A 26,778-nucleotide genomic window follows, 5' to 3' on the forward strand; every position below is an offset into this window, starting at 1 on the left:
AGATTGCCATCACTTAGTAGAGGCAGATAAGTACATCGCAATAAAGGAGTGAACAGAAATTGAAGCCAGAAATTTGTCTTAAGATCTCAAGGAGCTTTACCAGCATTCAGCTCCAAACCACAGCCCAAACAGCCCAATTTTCTTTTCTTTGTTGCTAATGGAGACATCATTTCATTAAACCATTGTGTCCTCCACTTGGAGAGCAGAGAACTCTCTCTACTGTAGATGCCTCTGTGTGTTATAGTATACCCATAACCATGTTGTATGCTGCTATAGGAGATTGGGCCTGTGCCCGGATAAGTTAGCACTATCTTACTGTATTAAGTGGGAACTTTCTACAATGTAAGCCACAGTTTGAAGAGGTAGCTACTGTTTTACTTCTGTTTACAAGACCTTGAAAACAGCCTGGGGATGTAAGACATCTAAAAGTTTACTGAATCACAAACAACATGATGTAACAAAATCGTCCTGTTAAAAAAAAGGCTTATACTGTTCTGAACTGCATAAGCAGGTAAAGGCAAGGCCTCAGCTAGAGAGAGAGTGAGCAAGCTGTGGTTTCTTAGCTGAAAGAAAAGTGGGAGTGTAACTTGTTAAATAGGCAGGATTGTTGCAAAATGTAAGAGAATAAACTATTTTCCGTGTCCATTTCCAACAGGAAAAGAAGTGATAGGTTTACATGAACATAGGTATGGGTAAGTCAGTTTAGGCTAGGGAATACCTTTTAACGGTAAAGGATAGTGAAGCACTGGAATAGAGCATTTGAGAAAATGTTAGGAATTTGTCACTGGAAGTCTTTAAGAACAGGTTAGACAAACATCTGTCAGGAAAAACATAAATACAGCTGATCCTACTGACAGTAGAAGGAACTAGCTGATCTCTTGAACTCCATTCCCGCTCTATTTTTGTTGGAATCTCTGCAAAAAAATCATTTTTTTCCTAAGACTTCCTGAAGATATTTCTAAGTTACAGTTGTGCGGATCATCTGTGTTTTGAATCAGTCTGTTGGAGTCACTGTTTGTTGGAACTTCACAAAAGGCAGCAGCAGAGGGACTGGCTCCCACCTCTGCCCCACAGTCTCACTAGGAATGCTATTTATGGTAGTGTTTCTCCAAATCTCTTCAAAATTAGCTATCATATCTCTGTGTTATGGTACCTATTTTTGCATTGGAACTCTAAGGCAAAGGAAGGTAAAAGTACTACATCAAGACATATAGGATAGTGAGGAATGGATGCCCTTCCAATTCCAAAAGAAAAATCCTGCCTCATATGCTGTGATACAATAAAAAATTTGGTTTATTTACCAGATGAATAGAAAACATGAGTAATGAGCTATTAATCAGTAAAACAGGAAAAAATAGCAAAAGAAAAACTTCTTTCAAAGTGTTTACAGACTTAGCAGTCTTATCTTCCTTCCTCAGCTGTGTTTTCTGAGTCAGCAGTAGTTAAATTTTCCAGCAAGCCCTACATGACAGACAGAGTAAAGGGTGATTAGGGATTTCCAGTCAGTGACTTCAACTTTGAGTGGGACAGTCAATGCATTTGCTCTGACGTTCTTTCTATGAAGCAGTGCAGTGACAGCTGAAGTTGCTTTCAAGAAGTCATCTCAAAGGTGGTTTGATAGTATCCAATACCTTAACTTTTCTTAGCACAGGAGACAAAATCACCTTGACTTTCTTAATTTTCCAAGCTGGTGACAATGGCAACTTATTTTGGAGTTACCTCAGCAGTGTTTTTCATCTGGGTTATGACATTCATGGCTCAAAATTACTTTATAACAGGTATGTAAAGTTCCACTTTTTAAAGTCTCCTAGTTGAACAGTAAAATACTTGAAAAAAAGTAGCTAAATTTGCAAACAAAAATGGGGAGAAGGGAGCATGTGTAAATGTGTTTCTGGCACAGGAAACCACAGGGTTTTGACAATACAGTTCAAAGAAATCTCTAACATACAGGGGAACTTTCATTGTTAGTCTAATTTAACTATTGTCTAAATGCTACAGAACTGCTTGTTTTAAATATTTGGTATTGCACTTAGGATTAAGTTCAGACCTATCAAAATGTGATTTTTGTTTTATGTTACTTACAATACCACAGCAAAGAGTTTTGTACAATACTCCAAGAGCAAAACATGCATGAAACCAGTTCTGTGAGTTTGTGATAAAACACTATCTTTAATGCAAAGTTTTGCTCTGATGTGGCAATATGCTGGCACTGGCTTGATTTGCAACATTGAAGGAAAGCGTGGCAGGGATCTCGCAGTAAGTACATCTCCAGGGCAGTCATGCCTGTCTCCAGTTAATATAGTGCAAAATTTCTTATTTTGCGTAAACTATCTGCTTGAAAAAATTAACATAGGGAATTGCCAACATCAATTTTATTGCGCAGTTCTTAGATAACCCTTATCCCTCAAAGATTATTATATGAACCTATTTTTTCAATCAGGGTCATATAATACCTCTTTCCTCTATATGTTTGTGAAATTTGAATCTCTTTTCCTTTAAATTCCATAATCAACTTGAAGCAGTCTATTTTAATTGTAGTAGCTACTAGGATATCTGCAGATACTCAATGTACATCAGATGTTTCCAGATGTTTCACTGTAATTTGCAAGGAGTAAATGCTTGTTCTACATATGTAAAAGAACATACACCATTGTTGTAGACAATTGATTTTCTTATCTACTGAAAGGCTTCTGAAGGAGACCTGGACTGAGCGAATTAGATGCTCAACTCAAGTCCTGTTGAAATTCCACAGGATTAGAGTACCTAACAACAGTAGTCTCCACCAGCAATCCCAATCACTGAATAATTTTCACTGGGGAAACAGAGTGTTTGAGTTTTAAGACTATTTCTTCCAGCTGTTAGGACTCCCCTTAATTTCCCTCCAAGATAGGGAAATTATCCCTTGGGGTACCTACTCATGCACCCTCTGCTCATTGGTCCAAGAGCTCCAGTTAAGATCAGGGCTGAGCTCCAGCTATGTCTTTGAGTTATGTTGTAGGACGCTCTGTCCCCTCCTGTAGTGACTTACTGACTGGGCTTCACGGATGGACCTAGACTCAGGTTGTAGGTAGCCATGTCTCCAGTGTGGACTTCAGGTATGTGTTATAGGTAGCACCATCTTCTGCTGTTCCCAAACGGACTTTCTGGACGAACCCTGCATCTGACTTATTGTCTTGCTCTCTCTGGGGCTGCCAGTGAAACTTTTCACTGTCACAACTGTGGTCCTGTTCAGATGTTGTGGGATTATCCCCAGCTGGTGAGGGCACTGTCCTGCCTGTGTTGTGGTCACCCTTGCCTCCTCTTTCCTTGTGGAACAGCCTTATTCTTGCTGCTCCCTGACATCAGCAGCCAAAGGAAGCTCTCTAATAAATCAGAGTGAAGGCTAGGGGCAAGGCAAAGAGAGAGAAACAACAGCTTCCCCCAAAAAGCAAGAAGAGAATTAATACACAATAAAGCCAATACTGATACCTTATAAAAATTGAACAATTTTCTTCCCATCCTATGACAACTTTGTCTTGTTGTGACATTCTACTGTCTAGGTCTTCCCATCTTTCTCAGTAAAACAGATTTCTCATACAAGACCCAAATACTGAGGAAAATGTCCCATATTAGTAGGTTAACTAAATCAAGCAAAGCTATGTGCAGCTTGTGGACCAGAAAGGATAATATGCTTCTAAAGGATTAATCTGTCTCCTGTACAAACTCAGTCATCTTTAGAACGGAGTTCAGAAGTGATTTAAGAAGTGATGAAAAGGCTTGAAGAGGCTACTGTTCTCTTTCTGGATGTCTTCCTCTCACTGTAAAACCACCTGGAATTTAGATTGAAGCTGATAACTTTTCCAAATTATTTCTTTTACTTCTCCATTTTGTTTTAAAAGGCTTAGCAAATCCTAAGGTACAACTTTGTCCATGTCCTACAGACAGTTTTCTTTTCACTTAAGACTTAATTTTCTGGTACTGAATTTTTATATTATGCTATGTATCTATCATGCAATTTTCATGTAAGAATATTTGTCCTGTAATTGAATGACTGATGATTGTAACAGTTTACAAGTATCTAGGCAACTTTCTAGGGTTTCAGGAAATTCCATTCAGTCAGCTGCTCGGCTTTATTTGAAATTTGTAACATCAGTCATTGAGAAACTTTCATTCTCACCATTACATTTTTTATAAGTTGTATCAGCTCAAATCTAAAGATAGGAAAAATAATTTACTAAGTAAGCAATAATAGTAAGAGTGAAGTCTGAGCATAAGAAGTAGTAAGAGGAGAAAGGTGTTCAGAATAAGCCTTAGAGGAGGAATGGGGTCTTGAAAACTAAGAAAGAGAAATTGTGGGATTTGCCTCAGCAATTGAGACAGCAAGTTATTCAGAGAAACTGAAATTACTCTCAAGAGGACCAGGAGAGTTACCTGTTAGCAAAAGGGAATCAAGAAAACTTAACACTGGAATGCCTATCTGACACAGAAGTACTTTGGCCAAAATGAAGACATACAAGGGGACATTCACAAAGACAGGCTGGCTGAAAGGAAGGAATTTGACAGTGTGAACCTTCTTCACACCAGGACTACTTGAATAGACTTGAGTTCCTTGATACCTACACACATCTTCACTGAGCAACAGGGCTTCTCTGCATCCTCATGCAATATGTTTGGGCTGGTCTTATGTTCAAGTCAGGGCTACATGCAGCCACAACTTGGCTATTGAGACTGCTCCGGTGTTCAGTGGCTCACCAGTGGCTGGGACTGCACCATAGCAGGAAGTGCTAATGGGAGGCCACAGCCTCCATTGCTGCTGAGGTAAATCCACCTAATTCAATGATTGCTCTACCAAACATTTAAGTCCAATTAAATTAAATGTAAGGACAGCAGAGATGCATCTTTTACCAGAAGCCATTTCCAACTCCACCACAGCCAGTGGGGCAGGAGAGAAAAGCCTGCCTTTTTTTTGGCACTCCACACACGCCTAGACATCTTTTTATCCCCTTTTGATCATAGGAGTGACTTGGCTGCTAGTTCTATCTTTTCATTCATAAAATTCAATTTAACCTCTGTTGCTAAGAAGTCAGGTAGTGGATCTGCAGCATCATGTCATCCTGCCTTGAGAGTTTGTGGATCGCCTGTATTCTGATGCACAGATTTTATGAAGTATTAATTAGTGTACGTACCTGGTACATGCACCTGGTACATGCAGTCTGAAGAGCGTATTGAGCAAGGAAGTAACACCTGTGGCTGCTGCTTGTCTAACATTTTTGCAATGAAATGTTGAAATGTTTCATTTAATAGGGCAATTACTGTATGTAACTCAAAAAGAAAAATAACTTCCAGTGTGTGCTTCCAGTGAAATATGGAGGCAAAAGAGTAATATCAATTCTCCTTATCTGTGTCAAATCGAGAATTCTATCCTATGTCCTTAACACAGGCTAAGAAAGTAGAGCAGCTGTAATCAGATGTAAGCTATGCCTTTCCTGGTGCAGGTGTCATGGACAGTGTGCCAGCTGTGGCTATCTAAAAAGCTGGATGAACTAACTGCCTATGGAGGAGGAAAGAGGAAAGAGTCATAAAGTCACCTGGCCTATCCCCTCTTTTGCTGCTGCCTGCCAAGCACTCCATAAATGGAACACTTGACAGTGGCTGGGGGGGTGGAAGCATCAATGCCAAGCTAGGAAAAAAAAAAAGATGTTTCAGAGGAATAAGGAACACAAGGAATGCTAAAATCTTTGTAGGTGTATTTTCTTATTGGTGTATTCATTCCATGAATAATTATGTATAATACCTTTGATAGAACTCATATTGGTAAGAGTGTGTTCTGACGGAATCGGTGCCTCGGTGCAACTGGTAGTTTTATCATTTTAATTTAAAAAAAAAAGAAAAAAAACCCTGTCTGATTAATCTTCCTGTTTTGCTTGAATAAGTATGACAAATAAGAACGTCTTTAGTAAGAAACTGACTCCAGGTAATGATTCAAATGCCAACTGTATATGCATTTAGTCTGATAACAGCCAACCTCTTGAAATTCTAGACTATTGTGTTAAGAAATTATGTTCTCTTTTTAAGGTATATCTTTTTGCTATAAATTAGTTTTCTACTATCCTCAAGCTAGAAACTTTTAACAACATTCAATTCAGTTGAATGTGATGTTAAATTCTTCATGAGGAATAAATATTAATATTCAAATACTAACCTTGAATATTTATGTCTATATTACAGGTTCCGTTGTTACACCTTGCAGGATCACAGGTGTAGGAGTTTATATTGAAGAGAAAGTGAATTTCTCAGAAGCAAATAAGGCATGCAATCAACTGAATCTACAATTGGCAAGTAAAAACCAAGTTGAAAAAGCTTTGAAACATGGCTTTGAAACATGCAGGTATATGACATCAGTTAGTGTCTCATTACCTTTAGTGAACTCCTTTACACACACCTGAGGCTGGTGATAAATCTAATATTAAAACGACTGATGCTTTTTATTGTAGCTATGGATGGGTGAAAGATGGATTTGTTGTCATTCCTCGGATAACATCCAACAGCAAATGTGGTAAAGGCAACGTTGGACTAGTGCAGTGGCATGCTGAACTCTCTAAAACATTTAAGGTTTACTGCTTCAATTCCTCAGGTATGTAAGCATGACAACTGCATTTTTTGTGTGTTTTGGTTTAGGTTTTATTATTTAATATCTGCATGAAAAAATCATAACAAGTGAGTTCGTTCTTATAATTTCTTAGGCCTCTCTTCCTGATCTTAAATGTTGTCAAGCTGTATTTAGCTCTGTAGGAGAAAAAAGCTTCCGAGAAATACAAAAGGTCAATTCAGTTAATCTGAATTAATAATTTGGTGCTACCGTGAAAGGTCTGGAAGAAGAGTTGCTTTTACCATTCTGTAATGTTGACACGATGCTCTTAATATGTTTTAACTATTTAGGCACGTTAATTTGAAAGACAGTGAATAGAATCTTTAACCAGAGTGTCTGTGTGTGCTGTGTAGTTTCTTACAAAAAGTCCAGAAGTGAGGAACTTCAGGAAAAGTTGAATGTTTTTTGAAAAAAGGAAATGTATCAATTAAACTAAACTAAGATATAAACTAGAACAGCTGAGAGACCATAAAATTAACTAGATTCCAAATCTATTATCAGTAAAATCAAACAGCTTCCTTTAATGTGCATCATCTTACATTTGAAAAGACCTGTCCTTTCCCACATTCTTGACTGTCCATTCACAGATTGAAGATATAACAGTGGAACTTGCCCCTTGATGTAAGTTAGATCTTCTCAGCACAATAGATCAGTATTGTTTCTTCATGACTTCTGTGGTATTAAGTAAAAATAAGTATGTAACTAGAGGCATTGGGTTCCTGCTAGTGTCCCATATTTATGGTTATTAGGTAACAACTGTCCCAATAATTAGACCATATACAGGATCAATAAATTATTTCTAATCAGTCCTTGACCTTGTCAATGAGTTTTAGATAAGAAGAGCAAGAGATTTTATACAAAATCCTGAAATTTTTCAGGAAAGATGTGTAAATAAGGTTTGGAAACAGCAGGACAAGGATGGATATGCAAGATATGCCCATGCAGATATAAAGACCTGAGACCATGTCTGGTGACTGTGCACATTGGAGCTTACAAAGAGACTGACGATGAAGCTGTTAGGGGAAGGCCATGCCTTCACCAGTGGCACTTTGTTCATGATTTTGGGCCATTTTTGTGAAGGAGGGTAGATAATACAAGCAGTCGACTCACAGAGTATCTGTGATACTGCAGATAAGAAAGCCCTGCAGAGAGAAAGCTCCTTTGAAAGTTGACTTACCACCTACCTGTAAAGTTAAAAATGACTGGATTGGGCTAACAGTTTTTCTCTACAGTCCGTAGCCTTTATTGATGAATGCAAAAGTGAGTTACTACTCCAGCAACACGCTCTAAAAGGAGCTGCTCCTATTGGTACTGTATTTCTTCTGTTCCTATGCAATATGGTGTTTTGGCGCAAGAAATATGTCATTCTGCATCAGAAATGTTGGGTAGATTTGGTAATGCTAAGGAGGTAGCAAATAATTCCATATTACTTGCTTTGTTTAGCTTTAATTCAAAAAATTATACTGTTACTGTATGTGAAGAAAGTTAAGCTTGCTGAATGGTTAGAAAATAAAGTAATGTATATTTAACATTGGGATGATTCTGTGTTTCTTTATCTTAGCTGCCAAACTTGCCTGTTCTAGGTATTTCTTACCCAAAATATTTGGCAGAAACTCTTTCTGTCAATTTTCCTTTTGCCAAAGAAATGTCAAAATGGCTTGAAAACTGTAGTGGAAAAAGTAAAAAGTCTCAGCTATTTAGCTTTTTTATTCTGTGAATGTAACTGCGTCACCAGACTTCCCACAGGGATTCATTTGGAGAACAGTACATACGTCATTTTCCTCTTGCTTATGTTGTAATCTGCTTGTTACTTTAGTGAAATTTTTATAGCTTTACAGAATACAGAACTTCATTAGAAAGAAGAATTTTCGCCTTTTCACATAAGCCTGATTCAGAACTCAGCTTTTCCACTTACATATAAAAGTCCACTTGCACCCACATTTTCATATAGACAACATTCACATCATTTAAATGACGTAATTTCTGAATGTGCCTGAAGTTTGTTTCTTGGTTGCCCCCATTAGAATCGTGCCACTTTTTAATCTTACACTGATGCCTGGTTTACCTGAAAGTTTTATGGGCTACTTTTGTTTCCAGGAAGTCAAAGTAGTGTTCCATGTATCAACAGTGCATGCGTATGTTTTGAACATACACATAACATAATAGAAATATTTTTTAATCTTGGATCTGCAATTAAGTGTCCTGCTCTGCAGGAGGTCATATTATTGCGTTTCATATGCATTATTATTTTACATACTTTTCAGGACTAATCTTGTCATTGGTATGCAATTGTAAAATGAGCATCACACTTTTTCAAAAAAGCATTTAATTATGTGAGTAATGATAAAAGGTGCGTAATCTGGGTTGTAGCACCATGTTTGAAATAGGCATGCCTGATTTGAGTAAGGCTTTTGTGAATAAACAAACAATAATTTCCATAAGGTAATGACTGAGGAACAATTTCTATAAACGTGTGTGTACAGTAAGAACAAAACTAACATCCAACACAATTCTTATGTATTTTCTTTCCGGCTGCAGATGTTCAGATTAATTCATGTAAGTCAGATCCAGCTACAACCATACTACCTTCATCAAGTGCACCAACGGACTTAACTGCACATTCAGGCTCTGATTTGACCGAGAACATCACAGCAGTGCCCAATGTGACTGAGTCAGAAAAATCCCTGAAAATATAAAATTTCGTGTAATATGTATAACTGAAACTATATTACCAACAGAGGGGACTACGACACAAATGCCAGAGGAATACTCACCGATTGACTCTCCTAACTACACTTCCCATGCTGCCTTTAAGAATGATGCCAGTGTCTTTGGAGGTAAAGGCATATATGGAAGCTATTTAATCAGAAGAGCTAGTTACCTAGATGTTAGTAGTAAAATGTTTGCTGCTATTTTTGTTTGCTACTCCAGCATCTGTTTTGATACAGCTGAACCTGGAGGCAGAATAGGAATGCTGTGGTTTTGCAAAAGCAAAGCTTATAAAGCAGAGGATTTTTAAGTAATTTTAAGTAGACGTAAGATCTTATTTTATACTTTTTGATAATATTTTAATATGAAATGGTGGAAGCTCATTCTGGTTAATGTGATTTGAGGTAAATACACTTCTGAGAAAGTCTTAGCAAACACCATGTGCTCAGAGTAATGGAAAACTCCTCAGGCTCTTAAAAACAAAAGAAGCCAAAAAGTTTTAAGGAGACTTGTTGTTCTCCAAATATGGAGGTTCTCTCAAGATACAAGGTGTGACTAAGAATCCTAATGTACATCACTGAGAAATAGACTAAATATGAGGAAAAGCACTTTAACTGTAAGGACAGCTAATCACAAAAATGCGTTCTCTAGGCAGGTTGTAAAAACCCTCCAATGAGCAGATTAGACAAACATCTGTCAGGGACTGCCTAAATACCTGTTCTAGTCTCTCTTGAAAAAAATAAGCAGGAGTAACTAATCATATGAGATTCCTAATACCTCTATTCTTGAGTTGATGTGTATGTACCAATTAGACTAGGCTGTTTTTAGAAGAATTTAGATTTATGCTCATTAGCCTTTAGAGAGTCAGAATTAAGTACATATAAAAACTCTATGCTTACCTTACTTTAACTCTAGGTATCCCCACTGCACTTCTTGTACTGGCAGTCATCTTCTTCATTATTTCAGTTGTTCTAGCAGTCTGCTATATCAAAAAGTAAGTTTTTTCTTTTTTTTTTTTTTTCTTGGACTGAGTTAACTCCTAGAGTACAACTAGTGAATATTTTAAAAATATAGTTAAAGAGCAGAGAATTAGTGATAATGACATAACAGTGCAGCAGGAAGAATAAAATCTTAAACCCTGTTGTTATGCAGATAAAGTTTGTTGCTGCTGTTGCCATTCCCTGCTTTAGAAAATGAACTGAAGACAAATATTGCCTATTTTTGATTAGTCAGTCATGCCTCGTGTGAAACATTTCCAAGCGTAGCAAAATAGCAACACCGAAGAGTGCTGCTGTTTGTATATAAGCCTGTTTATGCAGTTTTATTCTTGTTTCTTTCTATGTCAGACTCAAGGTAAAAGTTTTTATTCTTGGACTATGATTGTGTTCAGAAGAAAGTAACTGTTAAGCTCATTTGTCATGCGTAAAGATCTTCAACATAGTTCGTCATTAAATTCTATCGAAAAGTTGTGTGCATTTCTCACATCCTAGCCCAGATAGCTTTAGTGTTATGTACCACAAATCCTGAATATACGATGTCTGTTTTTAAAAAAAAAAGAAAAATATTTATTTAAAAAGCACACTGCTTGAAAAAGCACAGTGATCTAGTGTGCCACTAGTCTCACAGTGATCTGTAAGACTTTTGCTTGAGTATGGCAAAGTATTTCACTTTATTTCTTGAGTGATACTACCAAACACAATGTCAATGTTTCTGATTTACTATCCTTTTTTTCCATTTAAAGGTACAAGAAAACCTTCCCATTTTCAAACAAGAATCAGCAAAAAGAAATGGTTGAAACTACTGCTCTCAAAGAAGCTAAGTCAAATGACAAAACACCTGAGAAGGAAACAAATAATGGAAAAAAGGTAGAAGAGTCTCAAACCAAGCCTGAGGCCGCTGTAAAGTGTCTAGAAGCAGAAGTTTAAGGGGAAGAATGTACACTTCTTGACAGAAATACAAAGTGAAGCACAGAATTTAGCAATGCTTTTAAACATGAGCGATTGTAAATACTCATGAATGAATACTTTCTCTATTTTAACATATGAAAACTTGTGGGTTTTTTTAATAATTGCATCTTTATCTGCAAATGCTCTTGCAGAAGAACATGGTATCTTATTTACTTGAAATAAATAAAAAGTCCATATTGCAACTCATTTTTCAGCTTTCATAAAGAAGTAATTAGGAATATGCTATTAATAACATGCAGTGTGTTAACTATTTGCCTGGAATTCAGATCAACGTATAATTGAAAAGGTGTTTTTTTTAATCTGGCTGGAGGATGTCTGCTGACTTAATGTCTAAAACAAAATTATGATACTGTAGCTCTTCTTTGTGTAGATTAGCTTATTTTCATTAAGTACGTGCATACTGGTTTTAAAAAGTCTGTTTACAAGCAGAAGAAATAAGTATGTTTACAAGTGAGTAAAAACATCAAAGGATCCACCCACTGTCACTCAAATACCCAAAGAAGGGTACAAAGATGCTGGTGTTTATATATATATACAGAAATGAATAACGTTCTTAGTTATCTTCATCATATCATAATTTACTGTTTTATTTATTAAAACCTGTATAATTCTTCTGCATCAGATATTTGACGGGGGAAAAAAAAAGCTGGAACTGTATCTCAACAGTTATATTCAAGATCTTTTGTGTATATTTAAGTGTAGCTTTCACAATAAAGATCTTAAGTGGTATGGGACGTTTACAATACTTCATAAAAAAATAAAGTATGGTAGATATGTTTGGAAAATTTATTCTCCTGAAAACTGTCTTACAGTAGAGAACGCTTATATAACCTTAATTTTACAGAAGTAATTAGTTGTTATAAAAGAACAACACTAGCAATTTGTCAATATTTTCTTGAATAAATGATTTGGATAACTTATTTTATATGTGAAGGAGGTTATTATCGCAAAGGAACTTTCTTTTTAGATCAAACAGCTTGAAAAACAGTCTTAAATAAAATAGCAATAGAACTGTTCACCTATATTGTGTTTACACTGTAGGATACTGGGTTATGAACTTTTATATTTTTGATTCACAGAAATTTAAAAATTGCCCAGTGGTTATATATTCCACTAGATAGTGAGTTACAGTGTATTGCTAATAGCATACGTAGAGATACCCTGTGTTGTTTTTTGTTTTCCTCTTTTTTTTTTTGATAGCTCAGAAATATTTCATTGCTCCAAGAGCACGGACTGTGTTGATACGCAGTACCCCACTGCCGTTAAATCTATGCTACTGCAGAAAGACTGTGATTCAGTGCAGCTGTAAAAACTGCTAATTTCAGATGTCAACAAAAATTCAGCAGAAAAACATGCAACAGAGGACAGTACTAGATACAACCTTCTCAGTCAGTTAAGTAATTCCTCTCCTTGCAAAACACTGCAGGAATGTCATTCCTCTTTCCTGGCAACCTGACTGAAAGCACTCTGAGCTGTGTGAGCAGTGAGAGTAGACAGCAGAAATAAGGCCATCAGGAAAGGCCACAGCCAAAGCTTGTCATGATGGTGTCAGAATAGCAAACAGGCTTAAGGACACAGGCAATGCTAGTGGATACCAGGTAATTTCGGATTTTTTTATGACATATTACAATTTCCATTCCGCCTCTCTTTTCTATGTTTTAGAGATTAGAAATTACCTGTTTCTCTGTTCTTTTCTCCACCACCAAGAGATAATTATCTATTACTTCTCTTACTCTCCCGCTTAGTATTACTCCTATTCCACAGGTATCAACTTCCTTTTCTCTGATTGTCTCATTCACACCTAAAGAAATTCGGAAAATTGTTCTCTAGTTCCACTCAGGCTGAAGTTCGTTGCTTCTGTTTCAGATTTAAATAAGGGCTTTTTTCCCTGTGAAGTGTTATTTTCTTAAAAAAAAAATCTATACTAGTTCATATAATAATATACTGCCTTAACCTATAATAAATGTCTTGTTTCATCATGTACCGTAAAACCTCAGATAGCTTTCATCCTGACCTTCAGGCTGACACCTGCTAATGCACGTAGTTTGATCTGCCCCTCCTCTCCATTACATGAGTTATGCCAACACTACAAAGGCTAAAAGGAACCCGTTAGTGTTCTGTACGTGATAAAAGCTAGCTGTAAGTACTAGTCAACAAGTACTGTATTTGATAGAGACTGTGTGTAATGAACACTACTCTGTCACATTCAAATTAGACAGTACAAAATGTTCTTGCTCATTGTTTAATAGATTGCAAGGGATATACCACTACAAAGCAAACAGGAAACATTTATTTAAGTTCTAGACAGAAAGAGTTGAAAAAAATAAATCCTGAACTGGTAGTAGCAGAAACTTAAGAGGAATTCTTCGTTACGTTTTTGACTTTTCCTCAAATGTCGTGCCTTTTGCTACGAGATGTTCTCAACAGCTACGACGTTCCTTGATGTCTCGGTAATGGCCTTATTCTCAAGTATCTTGTAGAAATAATTCATTCTACCTCGCAGGAGATCAGAGTTTGTATTAGTCTGACAGTAACACTACTCGCATTCCCACACTGAGGCTACAGATGTTCGCTGACCTTAGGCAAAAGGGCCGGTTGGCCTGCAGGAAATACAGCGAGGTTCCCAGTCCAACCCAGTCCCTGTCTGGAGTACAGGGATGCTTTATCATGGGAAGTACGTGTGTCTATGTGTGAGCAGAAGTGGGCAGGAAGGGAAGTACTACTCCTTTTCTCCTCTTTAAATTAAAAAAAAATAAATCAGCAACTCTAGAATTAAACTTTGTAGCATCAGGATGTGGATGACCTAGAGGATATTCTAGGATTTCAGTTCCTAACTGGCTTGTTATCATTTACGGGCATTGGGTTGGTTGATTTTTTGTAAACAGAGCAGTGAGCATCGACCTTTGCCACACGCTTCCAACTCTCACATCCTCTCTGCAGACCGGGGTGCTCTCTTCCCCACCGCCCGCTGTTCTGGCATGGTGGGAGGGTGTTTGCACCAGCATTGCTGGCCTGCGATCATCCCGCCAAGGCAGGCACTCGGACGCCATTAATCATTTAAAATGCTGTTTATTACAGCCACAGCAAAGAGGGACAGCAACGGGCAGCCTGAGGTCCCTTCAGGACGCTGGGAACACCGGGCTGCGCGGCTCTGAGGGAGCGTCTGCCGAGGGTGCAGCAACTCCCGCCTGCGGAAAAGTTATCCTAGTGTGGTCATTCCAGCTACTGCAGGATTTTCCTTACAACCACTGCGTACACCGCTTCTACTGCCGAACAGACGTGATGCTCGAGCGGGGCCTGCTCCGCTCGACTGCACCGCGATCGCCGGCTCTCCCGTGCGCAACGGTACTCCACGCGGCACCGCGGGCGACGAGGCAGGCCGGCAGCGGCCCCGGGAGCGCCGCTTCCGCGCTCCGCTCCGCCCCGCCCCGGGCGCCGCGGGAGCGCCGCAGGACGGGCCGCGCGACTCCCCACCGCGGCGGCGCCCGCCGCGCCCGGGCAGCGGCGCGAGCCGCGCGCTGGCGTCACCGCGCCGCGCCGCGCGCGCCGCCTCTGCGCCTGCGCCGCTCGCCCGCTGCCGGGGCGCGCGGGGGAGCGGCCTCGCTCCGGTCCCTGTGGGGGCGGCGGCGGCGGCGAGCAGGATGCCGGGGCGCTGGGGTGAGGTTGCTGGCGGGGCCCTCCGCCCGCGGCCTGCCGTCACGGCGCCCTGAGGGGAGCCGGGGGAAGCCGTTGGGTGCGGGCGCCCTGAGCAAAGCCCGGGCGCCTCCCTGAGCCGGGCCGGGCCTCGCCGCCGCGTCCGTCGGGGCGGGAAGAGCCGAGCGGCGGTCAGCCGCGGCCACGGGGAAACGACGGGGGGCGGGAGAGCGGACCGCGCCCCGCCCCGCCCCGCCCCACCCGGCCGGGCCGCGGCGCGGCCTGTCTCGCGCGCGGCCGTCGTGTACTGTTAAACGGTCAAGTGAGGGGTGCTGCCGTGTCCGGGCCGGTGAGGGCGGGCGGCAGCGGGCGGGCGCCTCATCGGCTCGTTTCCGAGAGACCGGGGCACCTGACTTACCCGTGTGTGGGTGTTCGCGTTCCTGATACGAGAGGAAACAACGTTTTTTGTAGGGGGGTGGTTTTTTTGTTTTTTTTTGGTCCAACTTTTCCGTGATGCGATCGTATGTTACCCAGTAGGCTCACGCGCGGCACTTTGCTCCTCAGCTAGAAAACACGTGGAAACTGGAAATCGTACGGGATGGGCTGTGTTCGAAGGGCGGAAGGTTTGCTGTTGAGAGGTTGTGCTTCAAGCGTGTCTTCTGGGAGTGTGCTCCCAAAGTGCAGGGGCTAGGTAGTGGAAGGTGATTGGAGGGTAACTTGGTAGAGAAAAGTGGCTCGAGTGGGGAACGCATCTGTCTGAGAATTGAAATTGCTGAAAACTCAAACATTAAATTGCAAGTTTAATCTCTTGGGTGTAGTGCAATATATTTTTGTAGAAGGCTCTGATATGAACTCACTGTACGTGTGCCTTGTTTTTCTTACACCATGGGCAAGATCTTGACAGCTGTAGACTGTGTTCCCTGGGCAGTATTATGTCCAAATGCAGCTATACGTACCTGCAGGACCGAGTTCTGTTTTTCTGTGATGTCTGTCATAAGGTGTATGTAATGCACCCAGTATCAGATTATTCCATATTTATATTAAGGTTGATAGTCTAGAATTAGCTTTCCGTTGGAGACTTCTATCTGTAGAAGACTTAAAAAGGTGTGAAACTACTGGTTTGCATTACAAGTGGTGAACTCTGTACAGACAGAATTAATTTGCGTGTCTCTGCTATTTTGAAACAAAGACCGAAGAAATTTTTGGGGAATGTGAAATGAGAGGCATCAAGGGGAGGAAATGGATAAGACTCAGAATCAGACAGCGTAGGGTAGATCCTTATGCAGACTTTTGGGAAAAAGATACGACTGTAAACAAAAGATGAAATAAATAGAAGTTGGAGAAGTTTGAGCAAGTCAGTTCTGTAACACGTCCTAAAGTTAAGTGTTCTGTGCAGATAGGGAGATTTCTAAATTGATTCATAGTGACGTGGATTCCTTGGCTTACCAGTTCAAGAATACTTTGGAGTTCTTTTGGTCTACCAATGTCAGTCTGATGTAAGAAAACTAATTCCTTATGTAATATCTTTGTATAGACATACATTGATATGGTTTATTTTGTAGACATTCTGACTTTCACATACACAAATATTAGGAGAAACAAAGATTGTCATAAATTGCCATCGTCATCTTAAGATTTTCTTTTCCATTCCATTGGATGTATTTATTTGCGTGTGTTGGAGTTGCTGAAAAATCTGCATGATAAATTGTCTCTAACATTAGCATTGCTGTAAACAAAATAATACATTTTCCATAAGTTGTTGATGCCACATTCCAGTCTCTTCTAAGTGTTCTGCTTTGTTTCTGATTTGACTGTTCGAGTTATCTTGTTGTAGAATAATTAGACTGGTTACTGGGTAGGTAAACTCTTACACTAAAAGAAAATGAGGGAGTAGCCATTCATAAAACACACAAATGTAACTCTAAAATATTTTTAGCAGAGACTCTACAAGTGAATGAGAACTTCTTTCTACGGAACTGAGGTGAAGACCTTCACCATGGGTCAACAAATTTCAAACCACACACAAACTATAATTAACAAGTTGCCAGAAAAAGTAGCAAAGCATGCCTCTTTGGTTCAAGAAAGTGGTTTCCTAACGTATGAAGAGTTTCTGGGAAGAGTAGCTGAACTTAATGATGTGTAAGCTTTACTTTGTTTCCTTCTATTTTTCATGTTTTACAGAGACCTTGTATGCAATATATTCTCCTGTGCTGGCTAAGCCAGAACTGGCCATCTGGTTTGAAATATTTCCTTCATTTCTTAGTTTCTGTAATGGTTGTAATTACACTTCTGTCCTGGTTTTGGCTGGGATAGAGTTAATTTTCTTCCTGATAGCTAGTTTAGTGCTGTGTTTTGGATTTAGTATAAGACTAAGTTGATAACACACTGATGTTTTAGTTGCTTATACTAGATCAAGGACTTTTCAGCTTCCCATGCTCTGCCGGTGAGGAGGTGCACAAGAAGCTGGGAGGGAGCACAGCCAGGACAGCTGACCCAAACTGGCCAAAGGGGTGTTCCATACCATATGATGTCATGCTCAGTATATAAACTGGGGGAAAGTTAGCCAGGGGCAGCTGCTCAGGAACTGACTGGGCATCAGTTGATGGGTGATGAGCAATTGCATTGTGCATCACTTGTTTTGTATATTCTATTTCCCACCCCCACACCCCCCTCTTTTCTGTCCTATTACAACTGTCTTTATCTCAACCTAACAAATTTTACTTTTTTTCCCTGATTCTCTCCCCTATCCCACTGAGGGGGAAGAGGTGAGTGAATGGCTGTGTGGTGTTTATCTGCCCGCCAAGTTAACCACAACAACTCAAACCAAAGCCGTTTCTCCTCCTTAAACTGACTTTTCACCAATACTCTTCTTCCAGTTAAGTTGTTGCTTCTCACTTAGAAGTTCTCAAGAGGCAGATGTTAGCAATATCTTTTTGTTAGTGTTACCTGTCTCCCTTACTCTTTCCCTGCTCCACCTAGAGATGCAATGCGTTTCCTCTCTGCCCATCACTTTGGGTAGGAAGTCTAATACGAGCCCTGTAAAGAGACAGCACAGCTACACTAGGAAGGTTAGTACCTGAGAGAGAACTGTTTGTGACCATCTTTCCCACACTTGTGGACACGAAATGCCGTTCCCCATTAAAGATGAGACATGCCTTACTATCTGAAACCAGTGACCAAAATAATCACAAATAAAAAGCTGCATAAGTAAGATTTTTGTAACCTGCCTTTTGTTGAAATGATATGTTGATGGTAAAAAGAAATTAACAAAAAATCAGAGTTGTCCTTTTCACTCGATATTTATGGTATAAAATGATCTGAAGTGGAAATTTATAGGCTGAGAAGGGGTTTTGTAGTGTGTGGCTTTTGGTAGTGTTTGATGTTTAACTATAATGTGAATTTGTATTCAGTTAGATATTGTCTTGTACAGTGTCATACTTCAATGAATGACCTTCAAGAATAGATTGCTGTTTTCTGGGTAGACACAAAAATAGATTTTGAAGAACATTACCTTATGTTTTGCCTGAGAATCTAAGCATATCTCAGTATAATTAACTCCAAAATATCATTGTTATTCAAGTTTTTTTAATTTCTTTACAGTGTTTACTTCAGCCTGAAAGTAACATAGCTTGTTCTGATTCTTGTGGAATAGACCTTTGTGTCTGTGTTCCATTTAAAAAAATAAATACAACCCCCAAAAATCTCAGAGTCAGCTGAAGCTTTCACCTGACTGCTTTGTTACTAACATATACTAACAAAAATACACCTCATCTGCATGTGTTGATACTTGCATGGTTTTTTTTATGTATGTGGTAAGGAAATAACCTTTTTAGATTGGGCCACAAAATTGTACAATTACTGTAGCAAACAGTGAAATTATATATAAATTAAAATGTCTGTAAGGACACTTAGCTTGCCGATGCAGGATCAAAAGACTTGCACGTGATTATCTGAAGTTTACTGTGTCATTTAAAGTGAAATGGACTGTTTATTTTATATTTAATGACATTCTGAAAGGTCATTACTCTTCAATTTCACGTCCCTTGGCTGTATTGATAAAATCTCTTTAAGGATAAAGAGCACATAGGTGAACAATAAATAATACCCCAGTGGCTGAGGTTGCTGATCTTTGCATGTCTAGCACATGAAGTAAAACTGATGTTTCTTTATTTCAGTACTGCAAAATTGGCGTCCGGACAAGACAAACATCTCTTATTTGAAGTGCAGCCTGGTTCTGATTCTTCTGCTTTCTGGAAGGTGATCGTTCGGATCATATGTACTAAAGTAAGATTGTTGAAAATTTTTATTTCGTGGGGGTTTTGTGTGCAGATATTTGAGGACTGTCACTTTTACTGGTAAAATCCAAACCTGCTACATATATTTTGAATATATTTTGAAACAGATGATGTATTCAAGGATATTACTTGAGGTAAATTGTCTAAATTTTAAATTTCTGCAAAAAGCAGGTTAAAAAAATCACTTTCATAACTAAGTTTAAAGGAATGAAATCTTTCAATGGAGTGCTTACAGCCCCTTAATTATGAATTCAGATGAGTTGTGAGGTCAAGTCACGGTAATCATAGTACAACAAACTGGGAACTATATAGTTTGATAGCTGTACAAGTAGTCAGCAATTCCAAGCATTATTAGTTGAGCTAGGTGTAACTGTATATATTCTAATTCCTTAGAAAACTAATCTGAAAGTTAAGCATTTAATTTAGTAATTTGTCATGGTCTTCAAACTAAAGTTTGCTCTTTCTAATGAGATTTTTTCCCCTCTGTATCCTATCAAGTAACGTCCTTAAATGGTCCTGAATCCACTGAGCGATCTTAGCATGCGGTTTCAACCAAGCCAACTCTCAAACGTTGTTTGAAACTAACTGTTTGTAATTTTCTATTTGCTCTTAGTTTTCATTAAGGCAGCCATCATTGTAGGCAATTTTAAGTTGAAACATGAAATGAGCTGGTTATTCTGTTCTTTGTTCTAAGTTTAGGCCCACTTTTTTAGGCATCAGGTCCCTACTCTAACTTTACTCCATTTGAGTAGTGATGGTAATTGCCTTGTCCTAAAAATGTAGTCCTGAACTGCGGCATTCTTTCATGATGAAACAGCTGTGTTTGCAGGTCTTAACTCTTACTGAGGCAGACTGCAATTTGCTAACGTAAGTGATGGAGACTTGGAAGGTGGCTACTGCTGCGAGAATTGCAGTGCATTAAGAATTTTGAGCGATGTCAAGTAAAAATCTGATCTATAATTGTAAACGATTCTTATATCTTAAGATAAATAAACACAACGGGCATCGTGGAAGCTTCAAGAATCTTGAATTTGTATCAGTTCATTCAACTGTATAAAGGACAATCACCAGTCAAGCAGCAGGAGTTCTTGCACAGAGTGTACTTCCGAAGAAGCTGCTGAGAGTGTCATGTCTGTGTCATCTTGTCAGGCCAGCTTGTGGATGGGAAGGTATTTTCATAGATTTCATAGATTTCATAGATTTCTAGGTTGGAAAAAGACCTTAGAGATCATCCAGTCCTACTGTCCCTAATCTCCCATTAAAACCATATCCCTAAGTAGATCATCCACCCTTTTCTTAACCCAATCCAGGGATGGGGACTCAGCCACCTCCCTGGGCCAGGCCTATAACATTTTGATACACTCTAGCTTCTGAGCACAGTTATAACAAGTATTTTGGAAGTTGTAAAACCTGAACTACGAACACCGAATGATCACAATTGTATGCTCTTGGCAGATGCAGACGTTGTACATCACAAACACTTACAGCACACCTTCTCTTGTACCAAGAGAGCTGTAGTGTACTTGGGTGAAGTTCTGTTGGTGCTACCACACCTTAGCTTTCAGAACAGTTGTTTCAATGATCAGTTCTAATACAGACATGGTATATGTTGAATCTCCTGAATAAGGAAACGGGAGGAAATGGAATCAGCTGCAGCTACAAATCTAGGGGTTTTGACAGTGTTTGTTTAAACAGATTTTGTTATTGTTCCACTTAAACTTTCTCTTCCTCTTTTACATTTTGGCATATGAAAGTTCCATCTGTTGCCACTAGAAACTCTTCAATTAGAGTAATAATTTAACGTGTAAGACTGGGAAAAATGTGAACTGTCTCACACATGTTGACATCCTGCTTTGTTAACTAGAGGAAGAGCAAAAGACCGAGGTCAACACCTGCAATAACTTCAGTTCAAACTGAATGTGACAGCAAGAAGCTTGTCACCCTTTCCCTAAGTGGAAACGTTGCTACCAATAATTCCTTAGTTTTAACTTTCTAAATTAGTTCAGAGTTCTAACTCAGTTTTAAGTGAGGTAGAGATACTTTTTCTTGTAAAACTGATTGAATGGTGTAGTTCTCTTCATTGACCAGTGAAAAGCTGGTAGCCAGGTATTTTAACAAAGCAAGTTGCTGAGCTAGTTAACTCTCTTTAGAAAGTCACACTCCCGCTGTTAGAATGAGAAAGGGGTTGGCTATGTAGTCATTCTGTAGATAGAGCCCACTAGTTTTTGTAAGTCAGTGGATTGCAGAATGTGTTCGTTTAATTCACGTTGCTCTTGTTGGGAACAAATAAGTTTAAATTATGACTGTTTTGAGTTATTAAATGCTAGAATTAGGTAGCAAATTGTGAGCCTGTTTGGGAAAGCACGTTTTCGCGCTCTTTCTCGAAGATATATGGTTATACTAGAACACCCATATCTGGAAATGGCCTTCTACTTCAGACAAACCAACCAAACAAATAAACCCAGATGCTTAGGCAGAACAACTTCGTGTATTGCCGAAGTCAACGGGTAGATATAAGGTTACTTAGGTGAGTTTCTTTTTCAATTTTCAGACTTCGAGATGGGAGAGACAAGCATCCCTGTTTGTAAACTTTATCACTTGAGGTAGTGTTAGTGACAAATAACAACAACAACAAAAAGAGTTACTTTTCTAACACACTAATAATATGCTGGAATTTAGAGAGCTGGTATTTTGCAGTATATCTTATCCAAGTTTTTCAAGACATTAAGAAAAATGCAGGCTGAAGCACCCGTCAGGTATTTTACACTGAGGAAATATTTGTTTTATGTGATGTCCCTCCCATTTGCCTAAATTCTTCTCACTTTAGACAGTTTTCAGCTCTGCAAGAGCTAGCCATCACTGTCAAAAAATAGCAAATGTTATTCTGTTTTGTTCTTCTTATCTTCTTCCACTGGAATAATACCCCATTTATCTAGAACATCCACTTCTGATTCAGAGCATGCCAAAATATCTGTTTCATGCTTTCTGATAGCAAAGAGACAAGCATTTCCCTAGTTTGTCCACTCTTCTATTTTAATATTTCTTCAGAAACTTAGTCCTATGGCTAAATCTTAGGTTCCAGAAACTTTAGAAATAAAGGTACTGTTTTAAGTATAATTGTTTGTATATATACCAGCAGATCTCAAAAATTGCAGTGTTATCAAAGGTTAGTACTCAAAGTGGCATGGGGGAAGGAAAAGAAAGGAAGCAAGTCCAAATAACTAGTGAGTAATCAAAAGATAGCGTTTTTTGGAAACTGTCGTCCTCATTGTATGTGAATCGCCATCTGTAATTCTACAAAAAAAATCTAGCATTCTAAAGTAATTTCTCAAAAAGAAAATTGGAAAGGAAACCTCAAGGACCTACTGAAGAATAAAACAAAAGCATGTTAATTGCTGTCTGTTAGCTGGTTAACTTGTACAGTTAAAATTACTCTGTATTTGACAAGCTCCCCAAGATACCTAAGCAAAAGCATTCTGGTCAATAGTCATTAAGGTGGACTGTCTCTCCTGAAATGCCATTTTTTCCTAGAATTCTACTTCTGTGCCCCAAGTCACAGAAGGGATTCTCAAATCAGGATTTTTTGGAAAACCTAGGACTTTCAGAATGCTTACCTGGCTGTCTTGGAAGTGAGCCATAACCCTAAAATTAGGGAACTTTACATATTGAGTTAGGTCAGCGAAAGCTGAGGATTCTCTGCAGCTTTTCACACTTGAGAAGTCTTGATAATGCAAATCTTTGAGATGGTACTGTTAGGAACTTCAGGTACAGATACCTGTTATTTGGGGGAAAAAATTAAGACAGATAAATAAGAATGTCTGTTCCAGGAGTCATCAAATTTTTTAACTTTTTTTTTTTTTTTTTTTTTCTCACCAACAAGAACATTTAGAAGCTTAACTGGAAAGGTGTAGTAACAGTCAACTTGGGAGGGAGTCCCAATTTGAAGGAAACAACCACAAGCAGTGGTATTGCAAGCTAAAACCAGCCTTTTCAACCTAATGAGCAGTTTAGCTCTTGCTATTTTGATGGCACGTGAAATTAGTGAACATGCATTCTGGTAGTGATCCTCTCGACATGCATGTTTTTATCTCGGATATAAGCCAGCACGCAGAAATATGACACTCTGTGAAAAGAAGGGAGATTCTTCTCCTGTCTTTAATGTAAACAGTGTTTCTGTTCTTTGCCTAATCATGTGACACGTAACTGTTAGAACTTCTCACACCTCCATGTTGATATGAGAAAGCATTTGCATAACCCCTGGCAACACCAAAAGCACCACCAGGACACAAAAAGTAAACGCGTATTCTAACTTAGTTTGGTTCATTCACTGCCTTTTGTTAGTAGCTTGAGGCTGTCTGCTGACATAGGCTGGGATGATGTGACTAGTCCATTCACACAATTCCATGTTCCTTGCAGATAAGCACAAGTCTTTCCGTCCATCACTAATTGTTGTGAAAAATCATAGAATTGTAAGATCATTTAGGTTGGAAAAGACCTTTAAGATCAAGTCCACCAAATGTAATAACTAGTGTAGTTACTAGGGCATGAGTATAAAACTTACTAGTTATCTGGAAGAAAATACTGTCTTCTCTTCTGCAGGGTTAAGCAGTTGACGGACGAAGAGGAATGTTGCATCTGCATGGATGGGCGTGCTGATCTAATCTTGCCGTGTGCTCACAGTTTCTGCCAGAAATGCATTGATAAATGGTAATACATGTTAAAGGATATTCATTATTTATAGTACGTACTGGTTATCCGGCGTGTTTCGGTTTGATCTGACAGAATCCTTAGTCCCATATAATTTAACGTCTGAAGATACTTGCAAGCTAGTGTACCTATGATACATAAGAAGCTGGAGTAAAATTAGACTGCAGCAGAGGGAGAGAAGGATTTCAGAATTTGTAAACATCTTGTGAAGAATTTAATTTTGGAAAAAGATGTGAAAACGCTTTACAGCATTTGTTTTGTAATTTCTTATTTCTTTTATTCTTGTAAAATTTATTGTATTCTTGCTCAAAAACTAGAGAAGACCGGTATATGCTGATGGTGGCATGTGAGGCTTCACAACATCTCATTAAGAGCTTCTTTTTAAGGAAAAATCGGTAGTTTGTAAGACTATGCAAATATGAAGGCAAGTTGAACTGTCTTACCACTTATTTGGGAAATAACTATCAGAGGGATTTTTTTTCCATTATTATGCTTTCACTTGAAATAAATAGCATACAATCTACTAATTTCAATATATCAGACTTTTCCAGGAAAAGATTTCTTCTCAATAGCAACTCCTTCAAATTTATTGATAATAGGTATCCTAATTCATAATAAATTGAACAGCTCTTCAGCTCCTGCATCGCTCTGATAAACCAGTTGCTGGAACATTGAGAAAGAAAAGTTGCTTTGTAGAGCAGCGTAGCTCTTCTCTGGCCATGCAGCAGACCTACAAGGCTGAGGCAGGTGTTCTGGCAGACTAGCATTAAGTAATACAGATGTTCTCATTTAAGGCTTTTTTGACTAGTTAATGCTTTTACATTTTACATTTAAGTAACATAATTTGTGCGTAAGAATTTGTTTTGAGCCTTTTTCAAAGGCTTATCAGGGAAGTTACTCTTACAACACCATGCTGCCACAAGTTGAAAAACATAGTAAAAATCACCGAATCTCAGACTATAACTAGTCATCTCTCTTTTCTGGAAAATGTTGTAACATCCATCCGCATTACAGGGATTAGTTTAGCGACTCTGGTGGAAGCAGATATCTTCTACTTTGGCTGATGAATCAGCTGATCTCCTAGCTAAGTTCCAGTATGCCATTCTTTTTTTTGGTGTTCAATTTTTAAAGTTCATCTCTTCTCAACCTAGGCTTACAACAGAGGCTCCCAGCTCGGAAGCATAATTGTTTGGGACCTGTGAGTTAGTGGGTGGAGGTGGCTGGGACCCTGAGAGACCAATTCTAAACTTCAGTCGGCTGAATGACCCAGGAAAAGGGTTCCTTTTTCTCTTTATGTAGGAAGCTTATGGGGACTGGTTTCTGAAGTACCTCAGCTGAATACGTAAAGATAGGAAGAATTTAGACTGTAGATTTTCAATTTAACTTTCTGGACAGGTAGCTTTATGCATTCTTTTTAATCTGAGCAAACTTGATTTCGAGGAACATGACTCCAAACTTACCACTCAAAGAATGGACCTACCTTGAGTTGTTGGCCAATCTTCCTCACAAGAAAAAGTTTTTAAAGAAACAAAAAAATACATAGGTAAGTCTAATCTAGTTAACCTGATCGTTCTTGAAGTTCTCACTGGGTTTGGTTTTTTTGTTTGTTTCTTCGGGGCTCTTTTGGCTTTTTTTTGGCCAGGAAGAGACATCATGAAAACCCCTCATTTTTCTGGCTTCCTAACAGGATGATCGTCACAGAAGCTGTCCTGTCTGCCGTCGGCAAGTGTCTGGGGCACGAGATTCTTGGGTGGTCTCAGATGCACCTACAGAAGATGATATTGCTACTTACATACTTAACATGGTAGATGAGGCAGGCCAGCCTCACAGACCCTGACACTGGCCATCAAGCTGAGAATAACAGAAGCACTTGAAGCTTTCGTTTTCACGAACGTCTGTTTTTACCTCTCGCTGTTCTTCCAGTCTTTCTTTTACTTCTCTTCCTGGCTGCTGTGAAACTACGCTGCTATTAAAACACAGGGTATATGAGCCACTGTATATGTGTGCACTCTTAATTATTAATCTGTACTTTCAGTAAACTCTTTGATCAATAACAAAATTATTTAACAACTTTTGGTATTAATCAACAGTTCGACCACTAGATGAAGCAATTTGTAACAGCACAACTACAGCTGCTGACTATTGTTTGAACACCACCAATGTACTGCTGCAAAGACGAACCATGTCAGATGGCTTGACCTCACAGTTCTGATCCTCAAAAGCAGTCCCTTTTAGTTTCATGACACATGTGAATAAAGATGATGAGTTAGGACTGTGATTATTAATTGAAATTATTGAATATGAAATTTACTGCTGGAACTTGAAAACGTCCCACTGCCTGTTCTTCGGTAGCCAGTTAGTGCTGCTTTTAGGGTTTACAGATACTGATTCAATCTGATCTGTTACTAGTTTCAGTATTAATTATTTTAAATCTAGTTTGGAGAGTGTAGACAGCTCTGTAACTGTACTTGGGCATTTCCCTTTATTCTTCTAACAAGATTATCTCTTAGAATATTTTTTTAAATATGATATTTAGCATAGTCTTATTAGCTTGGAAGCATTAATACTTTCATACACAATCCTAAAAAGTAAATTGGTTTCTGTGTAGTTTTTTGATCAAGAACAGCCAAATTATTTTTAAACACTAGGCGTATCTGAGGAGCATGACTTTATTTGAATTAAGCAGTTAAGGTGTAGTTTAGTCTGATGCTGTGGTTCTATCTGCTTCTCTTGAGTTTTTGAAGTGATGAAGTCAGAGTTGTACGGTATGCTAAGAGTTGTAAGATGATAATCTCAGTACGGGTGCTGTGCTTTATATCTTCAAGTGCATATGCTTTCC

General features: G+C 38.9%; 2 protein-coding genes across 2 annotated transcripts; both read left to right on the top strand.

Annotated features, from left to right (window-relative positions):
* Positions 1-1,696: 1,696 nt before the first annotated feature.
* LYVE1 (lymphatic vessel endothelial hyaluronan receptor 1) lies at positions 1,697-11,262 on the top strand. The gene is given in 7 exon segments (XM_009982428.2): positions 1,697-1,778; positions 6,208-6,367; positions 6,474-6,613; positions 9,167-9,318; positions 9,321-9,465; positions 10,253-10,331; positions 11,079-11,262. Coding segments are annotated over 7 exon segments (942 nt in total).
* A 5,595-nt stretch (positions 11,263-16,857) lies between these two features.
* RNF141 (ring finger protein 141) lies at positions 16,858-26,208 on the top strand. Its single transcript, XM_086613314.1, is given in 8 exon segments — positions 16,858-17,076; positions 19,113-19,229; positions 20,218-20,290; positions 20,293-20,329; positions 20,332-20,401; positions 23,832-23,939; position 25,216; positions 25,627-26,208. Coding segments are annotated over 8 exon segments (741 nt in total). The 5' UTR covers positions 16,858-16,891; the 3' UTR covers positions 25,777-26,208.
* The last annotated feature ends 570 nt before the right edge of the window (positions 26,209-26,778 follow it).

The sequence above is a fragment of the Tauraco erythrolophus genome, chromosome 6 (genome assembly GCF_009769465.1).
Source record: "Tauraco erythrolophus isolate bTauEry1 chromosome 6, bTauEry1.pri, whole genome shotgun sequence".
Lineage (NCBI taxonomy): Eukaryota > Metazoa > Chordata > Aves > Musophagiformes > Musophagidae > Tauraco > Tauraco erythrolophus.